At 42.7% G+C, this 18,826-nt stretch overlaps 1 protein-coding gene across 1 annotated transcript in view; it reads left to right on the forward strand.

The window, feature by feature from the left end:
* Positions 1 to 1,657: 1,657 nt before the first annotated feature.
* Positions 1,658 to 18,826, forward strand: part of tns1b (tensin 1b) — a 208,828-nt gene continuing 191,659 nt past the window's right edge. The window contains exon 1 of the mRNA XM_056289491.1: positions 1,658 to 1,796. Coding sequence (XP_056145466.1) covers positions 1,782 to 1,796 — 15 coding nt within the window. The 5' untranslated portion in view covers positions 1,658 to 1,781. The remainder of the gene's footprint in view (positions 1,797 to 18,826) is intronic.

Here is an 18,826-nt window from a genome sequence, read left to right on the forward strand (position 1 = left end):
TGTGGTACAGAGGCATTCAGCATGAGACAGAAGAGATGGGGGGGGTGTGCTCAGGAATATTAACATTGAGTTCCTTTATGTCAATGAGTTTTTTTTTTAACCTTATATGTAGGGTGTTTATGAGGAAGTAGGGTCCAGAAGCCCAGGAGCTTGTTTTTTTTTTTTTTAATAGACACTAAAAAGTCTAAAGTCATTGCTTAATACTATGGTATGTGAGTGCTGGTGAAGGGCGTGGTGCTACAATGTACATATTGAACTCGATATTATTTGCATATGGTGGTGAAGAAAATGTAGACATGCATGGTATTCATTTTGATTTGGCATGTTGTGGAGAGTGGAACGGGGTCCGAAGGTGGGGGGTTAAGGGTGGTCATGTCCCATCCCTAGAACCCCCACACTTTTTTTAAAATTGCTGCTCCACCCCTGCAGCTTCCAGCTTCACTCTAAAATCACTGTTTGTTTTTGCCTCCTTTCCTGTCAGTTTGTTGAGTCTTTGTCTGATGTGACAGTTTATTACCTCTTGCCTCTTTCCTCTCTAGAGGCAAACAAATTAAAAGTAATTTCTCACTTGAATTGCAAAGTAAGATAAATGTGCGTATATTTTTCTTAGTGATGTGTGAATTAGCAACTTAAAACTTTTATTAAAACTTTTATTACATCTACTTTTGTTCAAGAATCAACGGGGCCTTACAGACAGTACAAGAAACTGACATTGAGTTTAATATTAAAATATGAAACTGAAAGTGAGTTAAAATTTTCTTTGCTGTTGCAGATGGTAGGAAAAGTTAACTGATTAGGTAGTATCAGAATAGTTTTGCCATTGCACTTAGATTTTAGTTTTTAAAAAGACTAAGTATTGACTGTTTTCTGCAAACTTGCATGCCTACATTTATCAGGACATTCTTAGATGTCTATGCCAATATTTTTCAGTCCAATTCTCTCTTTAAGAAGTCTTGTGATTACCATAAGAGTAAAGAAATTTAATATTTTAAGGCCCACAAAAGACCCATTTACAAAACTCAAAAAACAAGAAAAGAAAGAGTTGCCTTGTTCCACTGGTCTTTTCATTTATCATGTCACGGAGTCAGGGTCGTGGTCAGTTCACCTTCATTTTACTTTATTTCAAATTCTAAACCACAAACCCATCATTCACATAAGGCATGATGGAGCCTTCGATCTCAATCTCAAATTAGATTAGACATACAAAAAAAACAAAAACAAAAAACAACTGCCCAGTTTAAATGAAAAAAACCCACCCAGAATCAACTGAATTAGAACAGAAATGAAATAACCCCATACGCTGGAAGAGGCTGGAAAAGCTCCTTTGTTCTGCCCATAGATAACCAGGAAGTTAAATGTCAGAGAGCAAGTCGGTACTGTTCTCAGCTTAAACACTGGCCTCGGCAAAAATACAAGAGGGAAAAAAAGAAAAATCGGGGGAAAGAACAACAGCTCCCGGTGTTCTCACTCTCCATTTTGTGATCGCCTGACGCATGCTTGTTCCAGCGTGTGTGTGTGTGTGTGTGTGTGTGCGCGCGCGCGTGCGCGTGCATGCGTGCGTGTGTGTGCATGTTTCCTCTCCCAATGCTAAACAATGCTGTGCAGGAAACATGTCAGGATAAGGGCCAGACTACCAGGCTCATTTCACTCAGTGCCTCTGACTTTGAAAGACCATGACACAGTCTCTGTGAGCCTCGGATAAGTCCATTTCATGTTGTGGAGGGTTGTATATCTGTGAAGAAGAACTCTCATCCCACGTGCCCCTTACAGAAAGCTCTGCAATGTCTCTCTGGATGGTGAGTGCTGCTTCTGTGACAAGACATTGGTGACTTTGTGTGGTTGACGAACAGGTGACAAAATCAAAACATGACATTGTATTTGGTTGGGTCTCAGTCAAGGTTGATGTGTGAAAGTTTAAGATGAAGCTATCACTATTCTTGTTTTATGTTAAACGTGCATTGTCAGTGGTTGGAGCAGGAACATGAGGCAGTTACTGCTCGGGAAAGAGGATGACAGGGCCAGCATTGATTTGGAAAAAAAAAATGGCAGAGTTTTTGATGCGATGTTTTGCAGGACACTGTTGATAGGCTTTTAAGTTATGTCTCTGCTATAATAAAGGAGTCTAAATTGCTGTGTGTTACAGTAACAACATGACTTAGTATCTCACAAGTAATGCTGTATGTAAATGCATTGTCGCTCAGAGCATCTTTTTCATTGCTCACTTCTTAATTTACCAGATGTTATGAGGATTTGAATGGATAAGGTGACATTTTTGCAAGCTCATGAATGAGCAACCTCATTAAAATCCGAGAATTATATAATTATATACTACTGCTGGCAGTCGTTCACTAGCCCGCACAAGTGGATTTAGACATAAGAGGGAGCCATCCTTTGGACTGGGCTGCAGTTTGACTAGTTTAAAAAAAAAGGCAGATTCTGGAATACCAATTTATTCTAGCTTTTGAAAGGCAGCTAAACTATCTGAGATGAGAAACTACATCTTAAGTATTGCTGTGTTGACTTCTAACAGGTTAATTTCAGACGCAATGTCAGTCTGATAGTCTGTCTTGCCAACTGTCTGTTTAGCTGTCTGTTTTTTTGTCTGTGTTTCTTTCGCTTTCCTCCACTCCCTTCTCATGTCTCGCCCTGTCCTCAGATGCGTTAAGCGTCGCTCTCTGAGGTGACCGCACAGCTAATGACTTTATGGGTAGAATTTAATTACATTGACAAAGGTAATTACATTCACTGTGTTTAGAACAGCTCACCTTAACTGCTTTTACCTCCGCCTTGATAGAAAAGAGGTACTCAGAGGGAAACATCAGCCTTTAATGATTAGCCTTGTTTGGTAGAAATGACTTTGAGATTATCGTATTTATTTTACTGTATTTCATACTGTACGCCGAGTTTGCATCACAGTATTTGTAGATGACCAGAGAGAAAATTACAAAGCGCATTTCTAAGGTTATGAAAATCGAGACATGGATTGAGCCAAGGCGGGAGATTTTTTTTCTTTTGTTTTTAGCAGTATTATTAGTGTGCAAAATTAACAGTGTCTCTCTTGATGGAAAGTAGAAAGAAATGAGGCAACCCTAAACTGGACCTCATTATATTTTCACCACCTTGGCCACAACCTTGTCCATCTCATTGCCCTGTTTGGGCTTTTATGAGACAGGTGATGATTACTCGGGCCTTTGGTGTTTAAAGTCAGTTGATAATTGCTGCTCTGAAGGTGAAATGGTCTGCATGGGCGCTTTGGCTAGTGTGTGTGTGTGTGTGTGTGTGTGTGTGTGTGTGTGTGTGTGTGTGTGTGTGTGTGTGTGTGTGTGTGTGTGTGTGTGTGTGTGTGTGTGTGTGTGTATAGATGTTCATTAAAGGCTAAATAGCTTGCCCCTGTCCTTTGGAATTTGCAATTTGCTGCCCAGCGATAAAGGATAAAGTTGTTAGAGAATCTTTGTTTTAGCTCCTCACGAACTGCTGCTTTATTAGTCCTATGGCAGCCCTGTCAGTCACAAGAGGCTCTGGGAATTCAAGAATGGCACAGGAGTTGCAGCCAGAAATACAACTGTGAAAGTATTCAATTCTCATAACGTAGCGCTCGTAATTACTGACAAACCGAGTGAAATCAATTTAATTGCAAGTTAGAGTGTATTAGATTGGACTGTTTATGCATTTGACCCTGGAATCCAACCATCACCCCCCCTTTTTTTCCACGTTTGTCACAATATAAGGAATTAAGGGCATCCGGGTGGCCGGGTCGAATCCCCGTGTAACCGCCAGCTTGTTCGCACATCCCTACAGACACAATTGGCCGTGTCTGTGGGTGGGAAGCCGGATGTGGGTATGTGTCCTGGTCGCTGCACTAGCGCCTCCTCTGGTCGGTCAGAGTGTCTGTTCGGGGGGGGAGGGGCCACTGGGGGGAATAGCATGATCCTCCCATGCGCTATGTCCCTCTGGTGAAACTCCTCACTGTCAGGTGAAAAGAAGCGGCTGGTGACTCCACATGTATCGGAGGAGGCATGTGGTAGTCTGCAGCCCTCCCCGCATCGGCAGAGGGGGTGGAGCAGCGAAGACTGGGGTAATTGGCTGGATACAACTGGGGAGAAAAAAAGGGGGGGGATAATATAAAGAATTTTTTCTTGTGTCCTTCTCTTCCTCCTCTCGTCTCAGATATTCTCCTCTATATCTCGGGCTTCCTTTCAACTGAAAACTTAATGGCATAAAAAAGCAACTGAGAGTTTTCGTTCTTCCATAACCATCTGGAGCAGTTCATCTGTAACTTTTGGCCATCGCATTTAACCCCATACCCACTTAAATATTTACTGCTCCTGGCAACACAATTTGAATTCAGAAATGTTAACAGTGATTGGCATCCACTCGGTGATAATCTTTATCGTTGCTCACCAGACACGGTCATCGTAGGTTACACTGTGATATCATTTGCGTGCAGTCACAAAGTTTGAACCTTTGCCTAGAAAGCTTTATTACTCCAGCAACACACACACACACACGCACACACATAAGACACCACACAAAGCAAGGGTAACTGATGGGATTAAGAGGGGATTTCATAAAAAGGGGGTATCCCATTGTGCGCTGCATTGTTGTACCAATCCGGATTTGAATCTACTATTGTTTATGAATTTGTCAAGGACCCCATTAGACGGCCCCTCCTTCAGATGAATTAAGGGATAAAGAGGTATCTAATTTTCTCATGTTAAAAGGACGGCGTAAGATTTTATTTTATTCCACTTGGCTTTCTGCCATGTACTTAGATTTGCCAAGCTCTAAATCCTGAAGATGGCCTGCGGGGATCAATAGTGGGAGGGGCCAATTATAACTGCTACATTCATTACAGTCACTTTGTTGGGTGCCGTGATAGAAAATCTACTTTAAAAAAAATAAAATATTTTTTTTTGTTGTTGCTTTAGTCAGTTATCGCCTATATAAGATTTTAAGTGGAGAAAGACAGGGAACACAGGGCAGACAGAGAGGGAACAATGTGCAGCAAAGGAGCGGAAACATACAAATCCAGAAAAAGGCAATTATACCTGAGCCCACATGGCACACGCTTATCTGGTTGAGTCACCGGGATGTCCCAATATCCAAGGTTGTTTAAACAAAAGCATCTATACACTTACTGTCAGCTATGTCTTGAATTAATGTTTAACTCCAGCCCAAATCATTACGGCATCTGCTTTGGCAACAGCAACTGACGGGTCCTTAACAGGAATCATTTTACTGTTTATTCACCCATACTATTGGAATGCCAGGCTCTAAAGCAGCTATGCACTTAAAAAGTTTAAAACCTACCACATGATGTAATTGAGGCTAAGTCAGACCTTAGCACTCCTATATTAACAGCTGTACTATGGGAGATGGTGGTCTGCAATGAGCTGTTGTGTGGGTGTCTGCACTTAACTGGTCTGGGAAATCAACATGGAAACCACGGGTAGCTGGTGATTTTGAATGCCCTCTGAGGGCAGTAGTGGATTTGTAGTGGTCACCTGACATTATGTTGAGACCTGTGTATATTATATTCAGCAAAAATATGGCCAGCAAAAATTTATAACATGGTGTGACTAGGAGAGCTGCAGGGAAATGGCACTTTGTGGCTACTGGCTACTGTTATTAGATTTTACATACTGTCAAAACATGATATCTGTCCTACAGATATGTAGGACAGAAGCACACATCAACTACAAAACAGGATTATTTGACCCTAAGGTAAGGAATTTTTATCAAGTGGCAGCGCACTGGGACACAAGTTGCTTTATTGAGACCTTAGTGAGAGGTTTGTTGTGATTAATAGATAATATTAGATTCAGATGAGTGGTTAGTGCCACAGTGTTTACTGTCGAAAACCTATTGGTTTACCTTGTGCACAAATCATGCCACCATATGTGGACAAAAACTCTCCCCAAGATCTCTTCAAAACCATAGTCCATCTACTTCCTCCCCTATTCTCCCCAAGAACAATGGCCCCTAACTCTCTAAACTCTTCACTGGTTTCCTAGAATAGACAACAAGTTGAAATTTGAAACCAACCCATTGTTTTGTGCCGAAAAGAAGCAGGAAGTGCGCACATCGTCTCCACCTGCTCTCAGGAACCTCTCTGTCCCCTTGCCAGTATTGTGTAATCTTTGTTTAGCAGGGGGACGGCAGAGAAACCATCCCTCAATCTGAGTACCTGGTTTCATGCTAACATGTCTGCAAACATTTGCCCTAGATGCTGAGGTATTCTTCTGCAAAACACCAAATCCTTCCAGCTATAGGGAGGTCAGCGTAAAAACAGTTTAGCCATGAGAATAAGTAAACATTTAGGTTCAACAAATTAATAACAGATATTAATGATAACAAATTGATGACGAGAAAAAGGCTTTGTGCTGATAGCATTAATAACAATAACATTGGATGCAACTGATCCCACCCTCACAGTGCATGGGCCAATATAATCCAGATGCATGTAATGTTAAAATATCCCTATTTGCACTGTACTATCATTCTTTAGTCCCATCACAGTATCAACTTTGGTTGGGATAGAGGACTTTAGTTTTCCTACTGCCAAAATCAGAATTGCTTTAGTCACCCAAGTACAATACATTGACAATTTTTAAAGATTTTATACAGCAATATTTACCCAGTGACACACTTAAAGGGACTATACTAACAGCAGTAAAAACAGGCACTTGCAGTACAGGAACAGGAATGAAAGTCAGTAGGATCAAGACGGAATACATATCCATGAATGAGAGGGAGGACAGTGGAATGGTGACGATGCAAGGAGAAGATGTGACAAAGGCGTAAATACTTGGGGTCAACTGTACAAAGTAATGGGGAGTGCAGAAGAGTGGTGAAGAAGAGAGTGCAGGCAGGGTGGAGTGGGTGGTGGAAGAGTGTCAGGAGTGATTTGAAGGGTACCAGCAAGAGTTAAAGTGAAGGTTTACAAGATGATTGTGAGACCAGCTATGTTATATGGTTTGGAGACGGTGGCACTGATGAAAAGACAGGAGGTGGAGCTGGAGGTGGCAGAGTTGAAGATGCTAAGATTTTCATTGAGAGTGACGAAGGATAGGATTAGGAACGAGTATATTAGAGGGACAGCTCAGGTTGGACGGTTTGGAGACAAAGCAAGAGAGGCAAGATCAAGATGGCTTGGACGTGTGTGGAGGAGAGTTGCTGGGTATACTGGGAGAAGGATGCTGAATATGGAGCTGTCAGGGAAGAGGAAAAGAGGAAGGCCAAAGAGGAGGTTTATGGATGTGGTGAGAGCGGACATGCAGGTGGCTGGTGTGACAGAAGAAGATGCAGAGGACAGGAAGAGAGGGAAACCGATGATCTGCTGTGGCAACCCCTAACAGGAGCAGCCGGAAGTAGTAGTTGTAGCAGTACAGGCACAACAAAACCTGTAATCCAGTGCAAAGGACAGTAAAACATGTTTAGTAGATTGTACATATACACTTAACCAGGGGTGGACAGTAATGAAGTACATTTGCTTGAGTGCTGTACTTAAGTAAATTTTTCGAGTATCTGTACTTGATTATACATTTTTTGGAAACATGACTTTTACTCCACTACATTTGAAAGCCAAATATTTTACTTTTGACTCCACTACATTTCTATGTGCTCACATGGGCAGCGACTTGATCACTGTGTGTTGTCAAGTCACTGTTGCTGGCTGCAGCCAGCTTGTGGGCATTGCTAACGTAGTTTTGAGGAATTGGGCTACAAATGTATTGACAGTGATTTTTATATGAATGGTTTAATTTTAGCTGATTCACTCATTAAAAAAAAGTCCTGCTCACAATAATTCACATAGGCTGTTCATGAGGAATTTTAGCTAGCATCATTGACAGCTGCTTAAATTTGCCATTCACTTGATTAAACCTCACCATTCATCCCAGCAATCTCAGAGAGCTACCTCCATGCATATTTTTTTTAATTTTTATTAACGTCCCTGTAAATGGACAGGGATGCATCGTACAGGACAGGAAAGCCAGCAACAGCTGCAATCAGTTTCTCCTCCATGTCGGCTATGGGAACTAAAATGCTGATATAGGAACTAAAGTTGTAAGAAAACGTTTCAAAGTGAAATAATATAAGAGCCCTGCCTGCCCCTGCTGCATGTGAGAGGCTTTTTAGTGCGACTGGATTGATCTTCAGCCCAAGAAGGGGAAGAATGAATTCACACAACTTTGAAAACCAGCTTCTACATAAGTTGAATAAGAACTTCTTTAAGTTTGACTAGTTTGACCAGACAGAATTATCCCACCTTTCACCATTAGAGACCTGTGAGATGGACAGTACAGTAGAAGTCATCCATCCATTATTCAAACCACTTATCTTGCTGTCAGGGTCACGGGGGTGCTGGAGCCTATCCCAGCAGTCATTGGGCGGCAGGCGCGGAGACACCCTGGACAGGCCACCAGGCCATTGACAGCAGAAGTGCACTTCTTTCGGACTTTAAAATTGAATGGATTTTCCCTCAAAATTAACCAATACTTCATTGTCTGAAAGTTTTGTTTGGTTGTGAATTAAGACAGTCTTTATTGAGTTTAGTCTATTTCTCTGCACTGGAGAACGCTAGTTTTTTTTTCTAGGACAGAGCAATGAACTTCATGAAGGAAACGATGCGACCAGCACACGTCGTAAATAGTGACATGACGCGCACGATCATGCGCAAATTACGTGTGGTCATTTTGACCGCTCATGGTCATTTTAGGCAGAGCTTTTCATAATGTTTTGTGTGTGCAATTGATCTAAAACTCTCCCCCCATTTTTCTCCCCAATTGTACCCGGCCAATTACCTCACTTTTCCGAGCAGTCTCGGTTGTTGCTCCACCCCCTCTGCCGATACGGGGAGGGCTGCAGGCTACCTACCACATGCCTCCTCCAATGCATGAGTCGCCAGCAGGTGAAGCGCGTGGGAGGGTCACTCTATTCCCCCCAGTCCCCCCCACCCGAACAGGCACCCCGACCGACCAGAGGAGGCGCTAGTGCAGCGATCAGGACATACACTGACATCCAGCTTTCCACCGCAGACACGGCCAATTGTGTCTGTGGGGACGCCCGACCAAGCCGGAGGTAACACGGGGATTCTAACCGGCGATCCCCATGTTGGTAGGCAACTGCTACACTACCCGGACGGCCCCTAAAACTCACTTTAATGCAAATATATGCAATTTTAGGAGCACTCATGGAGCGGCAGGTCTGTATCTTTTTCTTTTCTTTTCACAAAATTATTAAACTTTGAAAATCCAAAACTGTCAAAATGGCGGCCTTGGTCATTCTAGTTTAACTAAAAAAAAAAATTTGTTGGATTTTTCCAAATAGTTTACAAAGACTGAAGCGTGTACTCAGAGTTGAAGGTGTCAAAAATCGATATGAGGTGCCACTCTGGGGGACAGCGGACCACACATGGCCCCACTGCCAAAAAAGAAGGGCAAAATAATCCTAACACAAAATAAAGTCACAAAAACTGGATTATCAGAGCCACCTAACCATAGGTTAAAAGGTAAAAAAAAAGAAGCAAAATCAAGTCAGTTATTTGTAAGTTATTAGCATTAGTTTCATTTGCTGGCCACATGTTGACCACCGTATTCTGAAACGTACCAAATTGTTCCAAGGTGTGTGTGTGTGTGTGTGTGTGTGTGTGTGTGTGTGTGTGTGTGTGTGTGTGTGTTTCGGTCCTGTGATGGGCTGGCGGCCTGTTCAGGGTGTCTCCCCACCTGCTGCCCAATGACTGCTGGGATAGGCTCCAGCATCCCCACGACCTTGAGAGCAGGATAAGCGGTTTGGACAATGGATGGATGGATGGATTTTCTCCCCCCTTTTCTCCCCAGTTGTACCCGGCTAATTACCCCACTCTCTACCCCCTCTGCTGATCCAGGGAGGGCTGCAGATTACCGCATGCCACTTTTGATACATGTGGAGTCGCCAGCTGCCTCTTTTCACCTGACCGTGAGGAGTTTCACCAAAGGGATGTAGCGCATGGGAGGATCACACTATTCCCCCCAGTTCCCCTCCCCCCGTTCCCCCTCCCCTCTGAACAGGCGCCCCGACCGACCAGAGGAGGCGCCATTGCGATGACCAGGATACATGCCCACATCTGGTTTCCCACCTGCAGACACGGGTAGTTGTGTCTGTAGGGATGCCCGACCAAGCTGGAGGTAACATGGGGATTCAAACCAGCAATCCTCGTGTTGGTAGGCAACAGAATAGACCGCTACACTACCCGGACGCCCTTTAACTCCAATAGAAATTTGACTGAATAACTTTGACTTGTTTTGGAGTAATGTTTGACCAGGAGTATCTACACTTTGACTCAAGTAATGGAGTTGTGTACTTTGTCCACCTGTGCACTTAACATGCAGCTAGCATTCAAACAGCACAGCACACAGTCTGGTGGCATCTGTAGAGAAATGACATTGTGCAGTACAGTATACCGTATATGTACAGTTAAAAATGTGCATTTAAAGCATTAATTCTGAGCACTATGGAGATAATAGCAAGGTCTTTTTTTTTTACCCCCAACTCACTGTTCGACATTTTGGTTGTTAAACTGTGACAGGAAGGAGCAGAAAATACACTCCAGCAATCTGCAGTGTCATGTAGCATTTCCACCCAAAAGACAGCCTGTCCAAAGTGTCCTTCACTTATTTCCACCAAAGGAAGCAAGAATAGGAGTTTCCTGTGTAGTTTTTGGCTTGGCTTCAAAATGCAGCTGATACTCTGAATCTGTGTATGATGAGGAAAGTTTAGACTTATCTCTGTTATGGAGGCACTGTAACCTCCACAAGTGTTTGGAGGGACAGTTTGCTTTAAGTTTGCGGTCCAGTGTACAGTTCTAATTTTTAAACACAAAACAACACCGTGTTTATGAAATTATACCTAAAACTTTACCTGTGATTTAACCTGAGGTTATTTTCACACATTTGTTTCATTTTCATTCATTTTCACCCTTCTTTTTTTTTTTTTTAACTTCACCGTGCGTCATTGGATTTTCATTTTCACGAGGCTTATGTGCCTCCTGAAGCCCCCTAACTACACAAAGAGGCTTATAGAGAGTTATAACAGTCAGTTGGTTGGCCGTGTACCCTCTGCTTCATGTAATGAGGAGGGGAACTAAATGTGCAGGTCAATATCTGTCTCCGGTCATTGTTGAGGTCCTCTATCTTAAAGCTAACCACTTACTCAGAATGTCCAGGAATGCTCTAAAGAGCCGAGTCTCATGGGCGCAACCAATGGGCCATTTATGATTGGCCTGAGACTGTCAGTCTTCATTAGAGGCCCCTAGACCACAACAAATGCACCAGTCAGTATGTTGCCCTTCTCCTCATACATACGCACACACACACACACACACACACACACACACACACACACACACACACACACACACACACACACATGCGTGCATGCGTACGCAGTTTTGTCTCACTTGTTCAGTCCCTCACCCACCCACTCCCTCCTTTATGCATTACATTTTGATACACTCACTCAACTGCTTGCGCTCTGTGCGCTTGCTTTATATCTCCTTCAAGGTTAATCACGTAAGCAGGGAGTATACCATCAGTTTATATGATTTATGAATATAAAAAGAGGCTTTTTTGAAATGGTATTTTGCATTTTCTGTCTCATTATTTAGAGCCTTACCTCATTTGTGGGGGATATACCATTATTCAGTTCAACGCACAGTCTCCATTATTTCACTGTTTCCAGACTCTGAAGTAGCCATGCCCCCTTTTTACATTAAATTACAGACCCCCCCCCCCCGTTCTTTTCCTATCACTGAAAGTGCTGCCTCCTTCACCAGGCCACCCTGTCACCCCCCCGCCCCCATTTTTCTTCTCCCTCTGCTCCTCCTCCTCTGAATGGAAGGACCTGCAGCATCCAGGAAAAGGGAGGGTAAATGAGAAAAAGGAACCGGGGAAAGGAGACAGCTCTTTCTGAGGGATGCTGAGCGGATGTTCGGCTTGACAACAGCAGTGGGAGGGATGCATTTAGGGGTGACCATAACCCCGTATGCAAGGGGAGAGCCAATGAATTGAAACCTAACCGGTGGGCACTTGGTACCTCTGGATGGTGGTTTGATAAATAGTGGGATAGGCCCAAAAGCTGGACTAGAGAGAAAGAGGGAGAAACGGCGTTTGTGGTAGAGGACGTAAGGCGGTGTGGAGGAGAGGATGGGTGGACTAGGTTGGTGTCTTGCTACATTCTTCACTTGGGCAAAATTGTTTTTCTACTGCATCTTCCCTTTTCGGAAACCAAGGAAGAATAAAGAGAAGGTAAGCTCTGAACCATTGCTATGTGAATTTCAGGGCTTCCCTGGGTGTTGTTCTCATGTTTGTGGACTGAAGACGGCAACTGACTCACGCACTTCACGCACCTGCATGGTGCTCTTGGTATCAGTGGTGGTACCAGGATCTGTTGGATATACTTGTAAAAAAAAATAAGACATTGGATCAGACATGTTCATATAAATGCCGGCTTTGTGAGATACAAATTGCATCATAATTGTTTGGTGATTTTTTTTTTTTTGTGTGTGCACATTATTCAAACAATGAGACTTGTAGATGGACAAGATTATGAGATTATGTGTGTTTTCTACTGGTGCCATAATAAACATTATACAATTTCCCCAAATCATTGTAAATTAAAATAAGAATGTATTTCAGAACAAACTGTACCAGAAATAAGTATTAAAAAAAACAAACAAAAAAAAACACATCACTTATGATACACAGACCTCAATAATGCCTAATTATATGCTGGTCCTGCACAGTGCACTTATGACGACTGCATTTGAGATGCCTGGTTTGAACAACCAAAATTTTCCCATCAAGATAAATCTCTGTAAAAATGGTGCTCTCTTGTTCCAAATCAGGCCGCACCTCTTCCAAATTTCCCACCATTTCCATGTGCAGTTGCCAACAGTCTGTGAGTGTTAATGACAATGGAAACAAATGAATGGGTGTGTGATGTCCTGCCATGGACAGGCCTGACGTGCACAGAGGATGAGACGGGTCAGAGAGATAAGGACATCAGGACACACACGCATGCACGCATGCAGGCACGCAGACACACACTAGACTTTAGTTTTACTGAGGCACTTGGCCAGATAGTCGGCCTGTGTTGCTGAACAGAGCAATTAATCCTGCAAATGCACCCACTTCTCTTCTCCTAGTGCAGCCACACACATGCAAGCATGCGCGCGCGCGCGCGCGCACACACACACACACACACACACACACACACACACACACACACTGGTTTGTTTCACGCTTTATTAAAATAGAGGGTGTTTTCAGTTGGCAGCTGGCTGTCAGGCCGAAGGGTCCTTAGCATGCACCTTCCTCTCTTCGGGCTGTACATCTTTCTGGTTGGCACTTTGATAGCCACACCATGCGACGTTACTGATTGCGAAGGCTTAAAACACTTTCACTGAGCTAATGCCCTCACTGCTGGTCAATCCACAGCGGGGCTTAGTGGCTGCTCTTCTAGAAGTACTTCTGTTTGCTATATTGAATCGTCTTGGTTTTGGGGTCATATCTAGCAGATTTTTCTCCAAGCGGACATATTTACTTTTTCATTTGTAATATTAGTGATTGTAATGCAATTCTTGATTTATTATCTCAAAATAATTTATTTTTGTTGATTTTTCCCCTCCACAGACATGTCATGTCAGAGTGCAGAGCTGGCTTTAAAACAGGCCGCCTGGAGTTACAGGGATTAAGTGTCTTGCCCAGTGGCACTACAGTGAGGGCAGATATTTGCTGACACTTAAGCCAAATCACAGGATAGTTTATGTAACTGCTTGGACACCATGCCACCCAGGGCATGGCGTCCATTGTAGACCTCTTTATTTGTGCTGGTATTTTTTTACAGCGGTCTCTGTGAGATAGGGTCACATTTTATTCTGCAGGCAGGATTCTCTACTGTTGGGCTTGAAGTGAATTGTTTTGAGAGCTGGAGATTAAGAGGAAGACATGACCAAGCAATTTTTATCATGCATGTTCACCAAACCGAGGCTAGAAACCTCAACCGTTTCATTGAATCTCAGTGTTACCATGTTAGCTGAGACGATACTGAGTCAAAAAGATGTCTCTAGGTTACAATGCTGAAGAATAAACATGCAAATATCCTTTTTTTTTTGGACAATTTGAATTGCTGGCATATGAAGACAGTTTGCTAATTCATATATGTTCAAATACTGAATGGTCTTGTAGTTGCTTGTTTTCGTAGTTACTGTTAGGTAGGATTTTCCTGGGAAAAATGACATGGTGCACAACATTTTATTTCTCCAGAGTAGTAGCCAAATGTGAAAGAGGGCAGGTAGCAGCAAGTTTGTGGAAGCAAAATTGTTGTGGCTAACCAGCTGATATAGCAGAACAAGCTCAGAATAGACCTTTACCAACAGATATTACAACAGTAAAACATGTTTTTTTTGGGGGGGGGGATTGGTGGGAAGGTGCTGACGTAACAGTGATGGCAACTATATTTCATTTTGAGTGGAAACTGTTTAATCTCAAATGGATGTGAGAGTAGAAATGAGTTGTCAACACTTGTCTGGCGTGCCCAAGCACCACTGTCCCACATATCACTACATGTAGGGGTAAATTAAACTAAAATGACAATCTGGACTGTAACTTTTAAGTTCTCTGGGGCTTATTTCAGTCACTTATTAGCCTCGGATGGATGTTTATTTTCTTCAACTAAAATGAATTTATTAGCTTTGGCCTGATGTAGGAAATTCAATGAAGTCAGCTAATTCTACTCATCAGCACCAATGTAAGATGAGAAACTGATCATTTGTGTTTTAAAGATTTGGAGCTTTAGGGCATCCGGGTGGTGTGGTGGCCTATTCCATTGCCTACCAACATGGGGATCAGCGGCTCAAATTCCTGTGTTACCGCCGGCTTGGTTGGGCGTCCCTACAGACAAAATTGGCCATGTCTGTGAGTGGGAAGCCAGATGTGGGTATGTGTCCTGGTCGCTGCACTAGCACCTCCTCTGGTCAGTCGGGGCACCTGTTCAGAGGGGAGGGGGAACTGAGGGAATAGCATGATCCTCCTATGTGCTACGTCCCCTTGGTGAAACTTCTTGCTGTCAGGTGAAAAGAAGCAGCTGGCGACTCCACATGTATCGGAGGAGGCATGTGGTAGTCTGCAGCCCTCCCCAGATCAGCAGAGGGGGTGGAGCAGCGACCAGGACAGCTCGGAAGAGTGGGGTAATTGGCTGGGTACAGTTGGGGAGAAAAAGGGGGAAAAATCCAAAAAACCCCAAAAAGATTTGGAGTTTTTTACATATTGCATATTAACTGTGCACACTTCTTCCTTTCGGTCAAGGTATACAGTGAATATCTTCAGTTTTGGGTAGATGAATTACATCAACTCACATCCACAAATGCTCTTGAGAAAACTAAAGTGCTGTGGACTACAGATTTTTACAGGTATTTTTCATCAGATAGAATCGACATGAGTGCAAAACATGGGCAATACAGGTCAAACTCATACTAATATATGACTTGATTTGTCAAACTGTCAATTGTGATTCTTAAAGTGACATTTTTTAATCGTTTTTAATGTTAGCTTGCAGAAAAGAAACATGCCAGTTACCTCAAAAAGGCTGAGGAGAGAGACAGACCACGTTAAGCGAGCATGTTTAATGCAATGGGTTTATATGAGGACTATTAGGTTAACTCTTAAGCTTCAATTCTAATTATGATGCATACACAGAACATATTCTTGGACTCTTATCACCAAGCCAGAACTGATTTTGACGTGTTGCAAGATGTGTATTTCAGTGGACTTTTGTCAGTCCACAAATATGGGATTAGCAAAAGCATTTGATTTTGGTAGGTCACCGGTAATGTAGATGACTCATCTGGAATATAGAAACTGGAAGAGCATAAAAAAAAGAGTATCACAAAGAGGATGACCCTATAATTCAGACAGAAAGTGGTTCTTTGTAAAGCACAGTAGTGGAAACAGATTTGTACAGTAACCAGATTTAGCCATTGGGCCACTTAAAACCCTTCCTGCAACTATGTCAGATGCAATGGGGTAGAGCATGTGTCTGGGTTGGGTCTCAATCACACATCTGCTAAGCATCAAAATAGCCCTGTGAATGGACGTGCTCCATTTGGATGGTACTCAGAGCAAGATACAGAGAGCCATTCTTAAATTTCTGTAATAGCTTTTTTTTGCAGCAACAAGCAACCTAAAAATGGTTATTGTCCAATTAAGGCCTCAAGATATGGTGGCTATTAATATTGTTTATGTGGTTCGCTGTTGAGTTTATGATCCCTCCTCTTGGTGTTATATGGGAGAGAGACCAGGGAAACGTGCACACACATGTGAGCTGCTACAAATAGAGTCTGAGTCTGTATTGTTTTCAACAGATGGAAGTCAAGAGGGTGGGACAGTCTGAGAGAGAGTGTGTGTGTGTGTTGGGGGCCTAGTCGACTGTGTTCTTCCTCTGTCAACAACTGAGCCCCCCCGCCCCTCAGCCAGCAGGCTTCAGGATTTCAGCCAAGTCAAGAGGAAGACTAAGGGAACACACCCCTCTGATATTCTAGCGTTCGCAGCACTGTCTAGTCCACCCATTTTTAAGCCCGTCTGTCTGCTGTTTCTGAATGTCTATCAACAGTATCTCTGTTTTTAAAAAAAAATTCTTCCTGTTCACACACACACACACACACACACAGGCCTACTCATTAACATAATAATTGTGAGGCTTTACAGTAATGTGTACTGTCCTGATACAATGATTTGCCCTTATATTTTTCTTTGTTTGTGTTTGCCGATGGTTTTACATTTCATCCTCCGTAACTGCCCTTCAGCCTCTCTATCTGTTCTTGAATCATCCTTTTTTCTTTTTCTTTTGATTTGGATCAAGGACAGGACCCAGTTCATCCGTATGCTACTCAAACAGCCCTGCTTTATTGTAGTAGAGGAAATTCAAAGGTTCCTTCGGCAGCCACCAGGGGCTGCTGTAACAGTATGTGATCGCTGTATGAATGTGTGCGAAGTAGATACTGTGTGCCTTTAGAATATCTTACCAGTCGGTTGATATGCTTTGTTGTCACTTCTGTCTGAAAATAAACCAAGAGTGATCCGGGGAGCTGATTACGTGCAGTTTCGAACAAACTCTTGCTTATAATTCCTCCTCTTTATGTAATAAAAACGCAGATTCTTGGATTATGAGAGGCAACCGTGTAAAGAGATATCTAAAACTGACTAGTCATTTCAGTGGTATGATAAAACAAATTTGACCACAGCAACTTTTATGTCAGATTTGTTTGACGCTGGATATCCTGGTTTTGGCACGGACCCCTCCGTATACCTCAAAATAGTTATTGAAAAAAATCGTGGGATTTGTAGTAGAAATATTTGTAGGATATATTTTTTTTCTGTTTAATCTGCGGTACATTACTTCCTCCCACGTGTAGCTGTTGTCTCTTGCTTGTTTTTCCTCTCTTTTCTCTCCCATAAACCATCTGTTGTCTCTTAAATCCTGACATTTGTTTTGAAGGGATGGGCGCTTTATTTCTTTTTTTTTAACAAACACATTTAGGCATAATCACGCACGCACTTTGTAATCATGGTCTTAAGTCGGGGTTGCAAGATGAGACGTACCACAGAGGGTAATACGGTACAATGTCATAATCATTTAATCTTTGTTCAGGGACAACTAAGCTCTGTTGGACTGAGCTCAAACACCTGGTTATTTGGTGACCATGTTTTTCTAACACAGCCACAACTCAGTTATGTATTCTCCTGCTTATTTAAAGAGAAATGACGTTTAATGTTAAAATATGCCCTCAGCAGCTCTGTATTTTGCACATTGATGTCATCATCGATCTTTTCTGCTTTCTGCTTTTGGAGGGGGTCTGTTTAAGTCTGTGAACACCGGCCGTACTGTCCCGGACCGTTGTAATAACCTACCAAATCACAAACCTAATACTGGTTGGTAGAAGATGCTCCTTCATAAAACAAAAGAACAAAAACCACTTTGTTTTTCAGCTCGCTGTTGTCTGGATGACTATAGAAATGCTCATTGTCTAAACACTAGAAGCCTTTTCAGGTATACTGTTGACAAAAAATAAATGAATGAATGAATTAATAGATTGCCAAATAGAGAGAGATATGAATGTAACCGGTAAATGTTCAGTATTTATTCTTTAGAGATAGGGTCATGTCGTTTCTCTGTAATAATGACTGCAGTCGTTTGTCAATGAGGGCTTGACATGGTGTTTTAAAGTTGTAAAATCTGAAATTTGTTCCATGTTGGAGCAAGCTTAACTAGACTGATGCACATCTGTTCCTCTGTGCTATCTTGCGAGGTAGTGTGTGTTTCTGTTTGAATGTGTGTTTGTGGTATTTGGCTCAATGTTTTGTCCCAAACACTGTCTCCTTGAGTGGGTTCATCTCTGGAGGGGCGGCCTCTGCAGGGGATTCATTCTCTCTGCCACTGCGTGAGGGTGGGCTTTCTCTCTGTATGGGTGTGTGTTTGTCTATGTGGGTGGGTGGGTGGATTTGTATATCAGGGGTGTATGTGAAGTGTGTGAGAAAAAAATGTGTGCGTGAGAAAGAGCAAATTACTGTATGCTTCGGTATTTGTATGTATACAAGCCTCTGTGTGTGTGCCAGAGTGAGACTGACTGTGGTGAGAATGCTTTTTGTGTGTGTGTGTGTGTGTGTGTGTGTGTGTGTGTGTGTGTGTGTGTGCGCGCGCGTGCGTGCGTGCGTGTTTAAATTGCTCATCACTTAGATGCATATGTGCAAGAACTTAATATCACTTGTGAGCATATATATTTTTTTAACTT

Source organism: Lampris incognitus, chromosome 11, assembly GCF_029633865.1.
Source record: "Lampris incognitus isolate fLamInc1 chromosome 11, fLamInc1.hap2, whole genome shotgun sequence".
Classification (NCBI taxonomy): Eukaryota; Metazoa; Chordata; class Actinopteri; order Lampriformes; family Lampridae; genus Lampris; species Lampris incognitus.